Source organism: Berghia stephanieae, chromosome 13 (genome assembly GCF_034508935.2).
Source record: "Berghia stephanieae isolate SIO BIC M18660-M18661 chromosome 13, UCSD_Bste_1.3, whole genome shotgun sequence".
Classification (NCBI taxonomy): domain Eukaryota; kingdom Metazoa; phylum Mollusca; class Gastropoda; order Nudibranchia; family Aeolidiidae; genus Berghia; species Berghia stephanieae.
The window spans coordinates 12,618,148-12,632,179 of NC_088372.1; the positions used below are offsets into that span (position 1 = coordinate 12,618,148).

The 14,032-nt window shown below is 32.0% G+C and overlaps 1 protein-coding gene across 1 annotated transcript in view; it reads right to left on the reverse strand.

Annotated features, from left to right (window-relative positions):
• Window positions 1-14,032, reverse strand: part of LOC144959203 (ADAM 17-like protease) — a 48,279-nt gene that overhangs the window by 4,353 nt on the left and 29,894 nt on the right. The window contains exons 16-22 of the mRNA XM_078891745.1: window positions 6,378-6,516; window positions 5,051-5,152; window positions 3,663-3,725; window positions 2,780-2,874; window positions 2,191-2,297; window positions 1,418-1,485; window positions 418-497 (exon numbers count right to left, since the gene is read on the reverse strand). Coding sequence (XP_078747871.1) covers window positions 418-497; window positions 1,418-1,485; window positions 2,191-2,297; window positions 2,780-2,874; window positions 3,663-3,725; window positions 5,051-5,152; window positions 6,378-6,516 — 654 coding nt within the window. The remainder of the gene's footprint in view (window positions 1-417; window positions 498-1,417; window positions 1,486-2,190; window positions 2,298-2,779; window positions 2,875-3,662; window positions 3,726-5,050; window positions 5,153-6,377; window positions 6,517-14,032) is intronic.

Below are 14,032 nucleotides of genomic sequence, written 5' to 3' on the forward strand. Positions count from 1 at the left end.
AGGCCACTGAAATAATAATAAATAAACAGATCATGTTGGCTTTCATGAAGGCCACTGAAATAAATAAATAAACAGATCATGTTGGCTTTTCAAGAAGGCCACTGAAATAGATGAATAAATAAACAGATCATGTTGGCTTTCAAGAAGGCCACTGAAATAAATAAATAAACAGATCATGTTGGCTCTCAAGAAGGCCACTGAAATAGATGAATAAATCAACAGATCATGTTGGCTTTCAAGAAGGCCACTGACATAGATGAATAAATAAACAGATAATGTTGGCTTTCAAGAAGGCCACTGAAATAGATGAATAAATCAACATATCATGTTGGCTTTCATGAAGGCCACTGAAATAGATGAATAAATCAACAGATTATGTTGGCTTTCAAGAGGCCACTGAAATAGATGAATAAATACAACATATCATGTTGGCTTTCATGAAGGCCACTGAAATAGATGAATAAATAAACATATCATGTTGGCTTTCATGAAGGCCACTGAAATAAATAAATAAATAAATAAATAAATAAATAAATAAATAGGCTATGTTGGCCAATGAAATAAAAACATACAAAAACAAAACATTGAGTTGTTTAGCTAAGCAAAGAAAGGCAAAATGTTTCCTAACTGGTGGCTGGTACTGTATGAAATGGAAATATGGTTCCACATGGCCTGCTGGGGGTATAAATAATACATTATGAAGCGCGTTTATCATGGTAAATCAATGAAAATTCGTTCTATAAATATCATTCCCTATTCATTTTTTTTATTAACTCCTTTTTGGTTAAAAAGCTTGGAACAAAAATCACGATTTCTATTTTGTAACTGAAGGTTTTACCATCATGTGTGTAAAATGTGTTGTCTATTCACAATGTAAGTAATTGAAATTGTTATGTTTTTACTTCTCATTGTATTTATTTATTTACTTTATTATTATTATTATAATTATTATTATTATTATTATTATTATTATTATTATTATTATTATTTTATTATTATTATTATTTATTTTATTTTTATTTTTTAAAATTATTATTATTTTTTTTTTTTTTTTATATATTATTATTATTATTATTATTTATTATATATTATATTATTATTATATATTATTATTATTATTATTATTATAATTATTATTATTATTATTATTATTATTATTATTATATTATTATTATTATTATTATTATTATTATTATTATTATTATTATTATATTATTATTATTATTATATTATTATTATTATTATTATTATTATTATTATTATTATTATTATATTATTATTATTATTATTATTATTATTATATTATTATTATTATATTATTATATTATTATTATTATTATTATTATTATTATTATTATTATTTATTATTATTATTATATTATTATATTATTATTATTATTATTATGTATATAATTACTATTTTATGAATTTTATAATTAATAGTCGTTTGATCATGTTGACTCTTGCTGTCTTGCAAATTCCGTCCTGAAATTTAAAACAGAAAAACAAAAGAGAAGGAAAGATAAAATACGCCGCACAGTTTTAAAGAAAAGGAAGGAGGAGGCAGAGAAGACGAATTGAAAGAATAAGAAATAAAAGATGGAGAAGAAGAAGAAGAAAAAGAGAAAAGAAGAAGAAGAAGAAGAAAAGAAGAAGAAGAAGAAAAGAGAAGAAGAAGAAGAAGAAAAGAAGAAGAAGAAGAAGAAGAAGAAGAAGAAGAAGAAGAAGAAGAAGAAGAAGAAGAAGATGAGATGATGATGATGATGATGATGATGATGATGATGATGATGAAGATGAAGAGAAGGGGGGGGGGGGAAACAAAAAAAACTTGAGCATTTTTATATATTCTATATCCACAAAATATGCTCAAAGCCCTTTACAAGGGGTCCCCAGCCAACAGCAACAATTAACATGTAGGACGAATCACGACACCCATTAGGTGATATTACAATTTTTTCTGACAAAAACAACGCTGTTAACGGCCAGGTACTCATTTCACACCTGAGTGCGGTGAGAGAATGTGAGTAAAATCGAGTTTTTTTTTCCAAGGACTTAACTATGTGCCACTTGAAGAAGGACTCGAACCCTGGACCTTCTGATCTGAAGGTAAGTCTTGTACCACAAGACTACATAGCCATACACAGGAAGAGAAGAAGGAGAAGAAAAAGGTCTACTTTGTCAATGTCTGACCTCACAGTATCCAAAACCACAAGGCCTTCCATTCTGTAAGGCCACAGAACCATAAGGCTCACACACCGAATCTTTAGATTTACAGCATCTTTTGCAGGCAGTTTCTCCTGAAATGACAAAACAGGTATATACTCAATAGTCACAAACTATATCATGGGATTTTTTTAAACACAGTTTTTGATCTAATCATTATTGCTATCATTGTGGTCATCATCGTAATAATCATAATAACAATCATCATCATCATCATTGTTATCGTCATCATTGTCGTCCCCATTCTCTTTACCGTTATCGTTGTTGTCATCATCATCATCACCATCACCATCATCATCACCATGGATATTTTTTTTAAACCACCCCCAACACCACCAACACCATCATGATCATCACCACCAACAACATTATAATCATCATCATCATCACCATCATCATCAATATCACCATCACCACCATTTCCATTGTCATCATCATTGACATCATCATCATCATCATCATCATCATCATCATCATCATCATCATCATCATCATCATCACTGTCATCCCCATCAACATTATCATCATTACAAAGCACAAAGCAAACACAACTCACGGTCCTGATCACATCGACAAGGCTTGAGATCCTTTTCTAGTTTCAGACCCAGCACATGACAATAATCTTTACACAGGCCTGACACACATTCACCTCTGGAGGGAAAATATAAAAAAGTTTGGTCTTGCCATTATCTATATACATAAATAGAAAGATCTATTTATCGTATTTTGTTTTTGATTTTGTTTTTGGTTTAGCTCAATAACAAAGTAAATAGATAAATAGTAATAATAATAATAATAATAATAATAATAATAATAATAATAATAATAATAATAATAATAATATAATAATAATAATAATAATATAATAATAATAATAATAATAATAATAATAATAATAATAATAATAATAATAATAATAATAACAATAATAATACTATAAATAACAACAACAAGAACAAGAACAAAAACAACTATCATTATTTTTGATATTATTATTATTATTATTATTATTATTATTATTATTATTATTATTATTATTATTATTATTATTATTATAATCATTATCAATATTATTAGTATCATCATCATCATCATCATCATCATCATCATTATTATTGTGATTATGATGATGATGATTATTATTATTATTATTATTATTATTATGATTATCATTATTATTATTATTATTATTATTATTATTATTATTATTATTATTATTATTATTATTATTATTATTATTATTATTACTATTGTTATCATTATCATTAAAAAGATGTAGACAATTACTTAATACAAAACAGAAAATTTCAGCCCTAACTGTAACCAGTTTAAAGTTTAAGCATGAATAAAAACCGAACAAATTTGTTTGTAAACATGAGAGAATTAAGAAAGAAAAAAAAACAAAAAAACTGGAAGTTATGAACTAAAATCCAACTTACTCGTCAATACATTTGGTCCCATTGTCAAAGAACTCAGAGTCTGGACACTCCAGTCGAAGGCCGCTGTGATGTCGGGTTAAGCAACAACAACAATATAAACAATACTCACATCAATTATAATGATACTAGGGGGGGGGGGGGGGAAGCTCAGTTGGTAGAGCACTCGCTTCACAGGCAAAGGGACCAAGTTCGATCCCAGGTGCAATCAACATTTTTTCTGACCCCCCCCCCCCCCCCCCCCCCCCAGTCCACCCAGCATTGATTGGGCAGCTGGTTCTCAGTCAGAATTGGTGGAAAGTGCTTTGCGATAGACTAATGTTTTATCCAAAGGACAGCAATTGCTATGTCCATTTCACTCTATTAAAATTAGGATAAACTCTGGCTCTATGAGATGCAAGGTTCTGAAGTAATAGTGATAATAATCTATTCATGCCTGCATTTACGAGGCATCCCGAAAGAAAATCTATGCACATTAAAAGTCAATGTAAACATGGGATTTAATCAAATGTAATTTATTATTTAAAATGTAGTTGAACTGCAGTGAGATTAATATAAAATGGTACTTATAAATATTTTGACACTCATAAAATAATTACAATTTATTAAATGCTACATTTACGATTATTTTAAATGTGTATACAATTTTTTGGGACACTCTGTAATTTGTACAGAAAACATACTACAGTATAGGAGAATGTTCTACCTTTCTAAAATAATATACCTCGTAAAATATTTTAGATAACAGTAGATTTTTCTAAATTGCTGTAGACCTGTTTTTAATAATTATATATATATATATATATTTTAAATATATATATATATATATATATTAGGTTGCTTCAACAAGCAACAACTCACAACAAACCAAACTCATGTAACACACAGTCCTGATGATGGCTGAAAGGCCTGAAACATCGATGTAGACTGACTCCAACATCGTGGTAAATATTACAATAATAATTCGCTCCATTGTTACATGTCGAGCACTATTCATACCATATTTTTATCCAACACGATTCAATATATATATATATATATATATATATATATATATATATATTATATATATATATATATATATATATATATACACATATATAGAAAGTTGATACCACTCAGCTGTTAGTTGTCAACTTATAGAGAGTCGTATTGGTGAATTCTCATCGAAGACTTCGATAACTTGCAGAGTTTTGACACACAAAATAAGGCAATGCTCATCAAAAGTAATTGAACAGCAAGTTGTAGTTGTTTTTGTTTTTATTTTTGTTTTTTTGAGGGTTTTCTCACGCTTACACCACAATTAATTAGGTCATTTCAACCCCAGTAAATCGGAAGAAAATGGGATGGTAAAAAAAAAAATATTCTAGATTTACTGCATCAAAGGATACTTGCAGGTTGCCATTTTCTGACACTGGTCCTGGTTCTGTCCCCGACATGGAACACCAGCTGATGCCATTTGACAATCTTCACAACACTCGTAGTTGGCAGGTCTGTAGAAGAAAAAAAAAGGATTTTAAAAGAGACCTTTTCCATATTTTCATAATAAAAAGTCTATGTAATAAAAGGTCTGTGGTCAAAAAGGAATGTGCGGCTATGTAGTCTTGTGTTATGACACTCGCTTTCAGATCGGAAGGTCCTGGGTTCGAGCCTCGTTCTGTGCAAAGTTGAGTCCTTGGAAAAGGCTCTCTACTCACATTCTCTCACCGTACCCATGTGTAAAATGAGTACCTGGCCATTAACAGCATTGTCTCTGTCCGAAAAAAATGTAATATCGCCTAACAGGCGTCCTGTCCTGCCCGAAATGTTAAGTGTTGCTGTTGGCCAGGGGCCCATTGTAAAGCGCTTTGAACATGTTAAGTGGATATTGCGCTATATAAAATCTCAATTTAAAAAAAAAAAAAAAATTAATATGATATAGACCCCTTTCCCTATTTAAATGACTAAAAAAAAGTATGCGGAGAGAAGGGTGTGATATAAGGACCCTTCCATATCTATATAATAAAAAGTTTGTGGACAAAAAGGGATACGATATAAGGACCTTTTTTCCTGGATATGATTTAGAGCCCCTAATATCTACATAATAAAAAGTCTGTGGAAAAGAGGGATATGATATAAGGATCCTTTTCCTATTTTCATTATAAAAGACATGTGAAAAAGGTGATATAATAATATAGAGACCCTTTCCCTATTTCCCTAGTAGAAGAAGAAGAAGAAGAAGAAGAAGAAGAAGAAGAAGAAGAAGAAGAAGAAGAAGAAGAAGAAGAAGAAGAAGAAGAAGAAGAAGAAGAAGAAGAAGAAGAAGAAGAAGAAGAAGAAGATGATGATGATGATGATGATGATGATGATGAGATGGGGAGGAGGAGGAGGAGAAGGAGGAGGAGAAGGCGGAGGAGGAAGAGGAGGAGGAGTAGGAAGAGAAGAAGAAGAAGAAGAAGAAGAAGAAGAAGAAGAAGAAGAAGAAGAAGAAGAAGAAGAAGAAGAAGAAGAAGAAGAAGAAGAAGAAGAAGAAGAAGAAGAAGAAGAAGAAGAAGAAAAGGAGAAAGGGGAAAAATAATCCCAAAAAACCCGAGCATTTTTATATATTCTATATCCACAAGGGGTCTCCAGCCAGAAGTTGCATATTTGTGAAAGGGTGAAGTGTACTCTAAGTTTGCTTATTCCAGGTTGTGATTTGTGTGTAAAGAAAGAATTGAACAAGACATCAAACAGACTTACGAACAGACGGCACCCCCTTTGTATTTACACGTTTTACTGCAGCACGGATCCTGGTCTGTCAGTCCACGGCTTCCACCATCGCAATCTTCACCCTTGTCGATGATGCCATTGCCACACATTGGGACATTGGCACTCAGTCCTGGATGGAGGTGTAAGGGTTTGGGGGAAATAGATTGTGGTGGGGGGTGGGAGGGTGGATAAAAAAAAGAGATAAAAAAGATAGAGCCGTTAATAATACTATCAATAAATATCTTTTAAAGAGGGATAGAGTGCAGTGCGTCAATCAGATGCTTACAACAAATGAATAATTTTTTATTTTTTTAAGGGAGGGGTGTAGGAGGGGTTTGCCTAATAAGCGTTAAGACTTGTAGAATAAAATAAAATACAGAATCCATTTGAGCTCTTGTGACCGTTTACTTATTTGCAGGTCTGAAGACCATAATTGTTATGTACTCATTGTTGTAAATGGAAATACTCTCCAACCAGCAGAAAATATTGTTTATGATAACAATGTTAAACCAATCCCATAATCGATTTCGATTCTCAGATCTCCTAATATGTGTAAATGTTGCTGCTCGAAGCTCGAAGAAATAAATAATAACGTGAAGTTGAATGTAAGCTTCAATTTAAATACAAAAACAGATCAAATGAACGTTTCGGGTTTCCCCTTTATCAAAAAATAGGTTGATTGAAACACCACAGATGAATGAGATGATATGGTAGTCACTACCACAACTACCACATCATTTCATTCATCTGTGGTGTTTCAATCATCCTATTTTGTTGATAAAGGGGAAACCCGAAACATTCATTTGATCTGTTTTTGTAATTAAATTGAAGCTTACATTCAACTTCACGTTATTATTTAGACCTCCTAATATGTGCACATTGGTTTTGACATTATATTTTTAAAAATTGCTGGATACAAATGGACATGATTTTATTAATTGTCTTATTTTTTAATATATTTTATTCCACTTTAATTTTTCTTAATTTGGTTTCTTTTTTTCTCCTTTTTACATGGTTGCCAATTCGGGTGGCAAAAATTCAGTGAACTTTTACACAAACACATAGACTGACTATTTTCTGAGTGCTGAAATCCAGTAAAAAGACATTATGCACTTCCTTTTTTTTCCGTTTAGCAAGTGGTTGGAAAATACACTGATGGTTTATTACATACTGAATTAGCAACCCTGTTTGTTTTTTTTTTGTTTGTTTGTTTGTTTTTTGTTTTTTTTTTTTGGGGGGGGGGGGTTATTTAAGGGTTTTACAGTGCTTGCAACACATTTAGGTTATATCAGCGCCAGTAAAAAGGAAGAAAATGGGATAGTAAAAAGTTCTAGAATTACAATTGAAGATTCCAAGAGAAAGTAAGACAAAGGGGAAATGGGAACAAATAGGGATCAGATGTAGATTCCAAGAGCATATCACCAATGTACTTAATTTGAGATCACCTAGAAGTCTCATCCGAACACAAGCACAAAATTCAACAAAGAGGAACACACTCAAATGCTTACATTATACATTAAAAATAACAAATATAATAATACATAACAGAGAGATGATTTACAAGGGAAAAAATATCATCTCCCAAAACAATTATTATGCATTTGACTGTTTCCCTCCCAGCCAGGACTCCGACCAGGGTCAGGAAAAAAAAACAAGTAATCTCATTCCAAGACAAAGACAGAAAGCATGTTGGAAAACAGATATAAGGAGATAGAAGACACAGTATGTACCCCCCTGCCCACTATGGGAGGTCAGGATCCCCACCCAGAACCCTGTTTTTAACATTTTTTAAAGCTTCATGATCTATTATATTTAGTCGTGGTTTGTGCTCATGTACGCGTGTGTATACACATGTGTGTATCTGTGTTGTGTGCGTGAATGTCGGTATGAGCTCCATCTGGTAAAGCTTAAGATTTAAATTCATAGAATTTTCAAACCCTGATAGGCTCATTCCTCTACCCTCTCCTTCCTGCCAAATTTCATTTTCATAATCTTTAAACAAATCCTTTAAAATAATGATAATAATAATATATAATAATAAGAAGAAGAAGAAGAAGAAGAAGAAGAAGAAGAAGAAGAAGAAGAAGAAGAAGAAAGAAGAAGAAGAAGAAGAAGAAGAAGAAGAAGAAGAATAACCATACATGGGGAGCCTAGATTATCAGGTCCCTAAGAATTGAAAGATAAAAAAAAGCACATAGGCCTACTACATATAACAAATTAATTCAAAATATTGGGTGATTCAAAGTCCAAATATCCCATTTCAAAACGTGTAGAAAAAAAAAAAATAAACACTGAAAGTTGAATAAATAAAAATACATCCTCTTTATCTTTTCATAAAAATAAAGGTCCCTGAAGCATGGTTCTGCTATAAAATTATAAGTTTACCCCATAAAAGTAGAGGGAGAAAAAAAAAAAAGACAAAATATATTATCAAAATTAAAATAAATCAAAATAAGCGTAAGTTTTTCGAAATGCTTCCAGTAAAATGAATAATAAAACCGTATAACGACTGAAAATGATGAATGAAACAATCTGGCAAGTCGACGAGTCTTGTGCTTTAAGTCCTGTTTGTTTCCGACCATTAACTTTTTAGTTGGTTATCTAATAAGCCCGAGCAGTAGCCAACCAAAAATGATTGGTTTGTTAAGTTGTTTCTTTTTTCTTTTTTTTTTCTTTTTTTTATTGTTTGTTTATGATTTGTTTGAGTTTTTTTCTCTTTTGTTTCCAGATCTGTTTGTTTTGCGTTTATTTTTTATTTTGTTTGTTTCCACATTTGTGACATATCACCTCTAAACGGTATCATGTTGGGGTAACTTTGATTGATCTTATAGACAAAATATGAAATTTATGTTCATCATATAGTTACTATTGAAGACAATAGGTAATTTTTTTCTTAAAGTGACAAAATCTAAAGTCTCAAAAATAAATATCTGGTCGCTTTTAGATATGATTATCTTTTTGGCACCTTGATTTGCCCTAACATGACACCGTTTTGAGAAAGTAAGTCACATATACACGTCACCTTGTCCCACTTTATGTTTATTTTCATTTTTTAAATATATTTTATTTTTACAATCTTAACTGACTGACTCATGCAGGCAGCTTTAGACTTTGATCGTCCTGGTGATTTATTTTCTTCATATTTTACACTCAGAGTAGAACTGTATCAAGTTCGAACATAGACAAAAACAAAAAATAAATCAATAAAAAGCGAAAGAAAGAAAGAAAAAAAGAAAAGAAAAATGATAGCAGAAGGCAGCAAAAGGGCCTAAATAATCTTTGACAGCTTAAGTTGTTTTACTATACAAAATGCATCTAGGGCTGCCAACCGTATGACAATAAAGCATATTTTCTATAAAAAGAATAAGAATATTGTTTTGATAAGCATGATGCATCTTTAGGGATGATAGCAGAAGGCAACAAGAGAGACTAAATATTCTTTGACAGCTGAATTTGTTTTACTATACAAAATGCATCCAGGACTGCCAACTGCATGCAAAATAAAGCATATTCTTATAATAATTATACTACTACTACTACTAATAATAATAATAATAATAATAATTAATAATAATAATAATAATTATAATAATAATAATAATAATAATAATAATAATAATAATAATAATAATAATAATAATGATGATAATAATAATAATTTTTTAAAAAGTTTATGTCAATGTTAACGATGTAGAGACAGAAGAGTTGTTAAACAGGAGAACAGTTCTATAATATGACACAATACGCGAGTACAATTGACACAAAATGTATATTATACATCATGAATCATGACAGATTCATGTAACAGTTCACTAACCATAAAAATCTAAAAAGGGTGTTACGAAACACTACCAGACATAGCAGAGAGGAAAAAAAAAACAAGAAAAAAATTACTCAGCCTCGGCTGGGACCCACTCGAGGGAGGTTGATTCTTTTTTTTTTTTTGGGGGGGGGGGGGGGGGGAGGGGGTTGGGGTTCCGCTTTCTCTGACACTGTTTCACCTTTCAGACTTAAAATAAAAATTATACACCAGTGCCTGTTCCCTAATTTGTCAATTCATTAATAAATTCGTTTAAAATAAATGCAAGGGGGGGATGGGAGGGGGGGGGGGAGGGGACTAGAATGAAATTAACCAAATTGGACCCAAAATAAAAGAAAATTGTAAATATGACCCAAACCGGTATTATATCAGTATGAAAAAAGACACCAAATAAGAGATTTTAAAGAGAAATTAACAAGAAATGTGAGATTTAAATTATTGTCACATTCATTCTGTAACTTGTCACACTCGAGGCTGGTCATAAGATGACCAGCTGTACCGACACTGTCATTAACATCTAATACAATGAGCGTGAAAGTCAATAACCTCTGAACTGTAGTTTGTTTATTGGAAAGTATCAAAGGATTGTGTAAATTTTCTGTCACAGAACCTTCCGATCCAAAAGCAAGTTTCATACCAAAAGACCACATAGCCTCACATATAGTCCTTCACAGCTATTGGGTCTATCGAGTTTATTCCAGTTTCTATAGCGTGAAATGGACAATAGCAATTGTTTGCTACCCTTTGGATTGGAAACTAATCTATCACAAAGTACTTTTTGCCACACATGTAACAGACCCGGCTACCCAATCAATGCTGGATGGAAAATGGACAGGGGAGGGTCAGAAAAAAATCTTGCCTTCACCTTCACCCAGAATCTATCTAAATTATTTTCCGTGTAAAGTGAGTGCTTTATTTACCAAACTGAACAGTCGAGAGACATACCCCCCCCCCCCCCCCCCCCCCCCCCCAATTTTTCCCTAGACCTAAATTCAATCCTTCCGTCTCAAGAGACGATGGTTTGTGCCCTGTATGACTTTGGTATCATCAGTCTTGTTGAGAGCAGCCAAAGGGTGTGACTCAGCAGAGCGATCCTCGCATGGCAGTCTCTACCACAGTTGCTGCACACGTAGTTTGACAATTCAATTCAATTCAATTATAAGCACATTTAAATCACCCCGACATAGTACCGTTTTGTGGTAGTGGGTCACAAAGTGATATCAATTTTATCCGTTGCCTAACTTGGCAATGACTGTATGATGTCAGACTTGTTTTCGTTTGCATTTGATAAAACCTTCCCATTAATTATTAAAACCCAGGTTAGAACGACACATATAATACCATAACAATAAATTAGTCATAGTATGTGAGGTGCACTAGGGAAATGATCCACAGTTCAAATTTTATTGAGTTAATTGGTAGAGTATCAATGCCGTTCATTTAGCTAAAAAAAAACTCACATAATCCGCCTGATGGATATAATGTCTCAACACACAAAACTCTGTGTAACCTTGAACATTTATAGATAGAATGAAGTCACTCGGGGCTTTGTTATTGTTTTTTGCAATCCACTTTTCTGAGTAATTCTTACTGAACTGTATTTACCAGACTAAAACGTTCAAATTCACACAGAGTTTTGTGTTGGTCCGTTATACTTTCACTTCCAGATGGCAATGTTGTGAGTTTCTTAGCCAACTGCATACTATCTATAGTCTGATTGATATAATTTAGTGAGAAGTAATCACAAAAATGGTTGTCTTAAGTAGTAACCACATTATCATCTCTATACATGAGAACCATTTCCCTAGAGTGCCTCACCCATGATTATCATAGAATAAACAGACAACTTAGTTACTCGTGCTGACGAAACAAACACACACATTGAACAAAACAAAACAATCACAATCCACCTTGAAAAAAAAAAAAAAAGAAAGAAGGAAAAACAATGTGAAGACATTTCAGTCTGATGTTGTTAAAATTATATGCAGTATTCACTCCTGTGGAGAATGTTATTTCATTTTTATTGATATCAGGGAGATCTAGGAATCTAATAATATTATTAATCCAAAACTATTGGTTTTTGATTGAGACGATGGTAAAAAAAGGAGAGAAAGGAAGAAAGGAGGGGTAGAGAGAGTGAGAAAAGGAGAGAGAGGGAGTATGGGAGAGGTAAGGAGAGAGAGGGAGAGAGAGGGGGGGGGGGAGGAGGGAAGCTTGCAAGTGACAAATTATGCCTTATTAACACTATCAGACTGCACCGAAAATTCCACTTTACAGAACACTCACAACACAGATAATATCATAAACATTTACATTTTGAGATACAACAGGAATGCCATGCCTATTTCATCAATCAAACATGAATTCAAGTTTCTTGTTTATTTTCATTTATCAGTTCGACTATATTCTTTGTTTTTAGACTATAATTATTCATCATTAAAAAAAAAAGATATATCATATGCCCTTCTTTTATCAGCTGTGCACCTTACATTCTTATCTGAGTATGCCTACAATGAGTATTACTAATATTTTTTTTCCTATTATTCAAAATTCACTTCTAAACTTTTATTTACACGTGCGAATATCATTAAGATCAACTGAAATCTTCAAGCAATTTGTATTGATTTATTTATAAATACAAGAATAAAAATTTAGCCAAAGCAAAGACTGGTTTTAAGGACTGGAACTATCATGTTACAGCGATATGGAATGTCAATTTCTATACTTTCTGGTTAAATCACAGACCTTTACATGCGTGAAAATTAACCATTAACCAAGCAAAGATTAAAAATTAGAATTGATTAGTATATAGGAAAAATATATAGGCAATAAAAAGAATGATAAAACTTGTCCTATTGTTAAAAGTCTTTATTTAAGCTTGTAGAGCAGCCACTCAAGGCAATAAAAAGAATGATAAAACCTGTCCTATTGTTAAAAGTCTTTATTTAGGCTTGTAGAGCAGCCACTCAAGGCAATAAAAAGAATGATAAACTTGTCCTATTGTTAAAAGTCTTTATTTAGGCTTGTAGAGCAGCACTCAAGGCAATAAAAAGAATCCTATTGTTAAAAGTCTTTATTTAGGCTTGTAGAGCAGCCACTCAAGGCAATAAAAAGAATGATAAAACTTGTCCTATTGTTAAAAGTCTTTATTTAGGCTTGCAGAGCAGCCACTCAAGGCAATAAAAAGAATGATAAAACTTGTCCTATTGTTAAAAGTCTTTATTTAGGCTTGTAGAGCAGCTACTCAAGGCAATAAAAAGAATGATAAAACTTGTCCTATTGTTAAAAGTCTTTATTTAGGCTTGTAGAGCAGCCACTCAAAGAAGGGAAAAGCAGAGGAGAGAATCCATAATGAACTGCATCACAGTGAAAAATATATCACATTAAAATATCACAGAATATAAATTTTGAATTAATAAAAACGATTATACATAAAGTTTAAAATACTGAAACACCCTATTCGACCAATGACAAAATTATTAACATTTGTATATTAGATCACTTCTGCTATCTTAAAACAAAGAGTCACTTATTGAAAAAAAAAAAATTATATGAGAGCCAAAAAACTTTTTTGGCTCCTGTATCTTATTTAAATCTATCAAATCTTATATCTTAAATCATTTATTTATTGACTTGGAGAGAGTCATGATACCCAGAGAGAAAAATTCACGATCAGCTCAAGATTATTACAGCGTCAATAACTCAATTTGACCCACATCAGTGCTGATAGTGCCAAAAACTGAAAAGGGAGGAAAATTTTGAATGATTGCCTTTAAGCCCCATTATTTTTATAGCATTCATCCCCCCCCCCCCCCCCCCCCCCCCC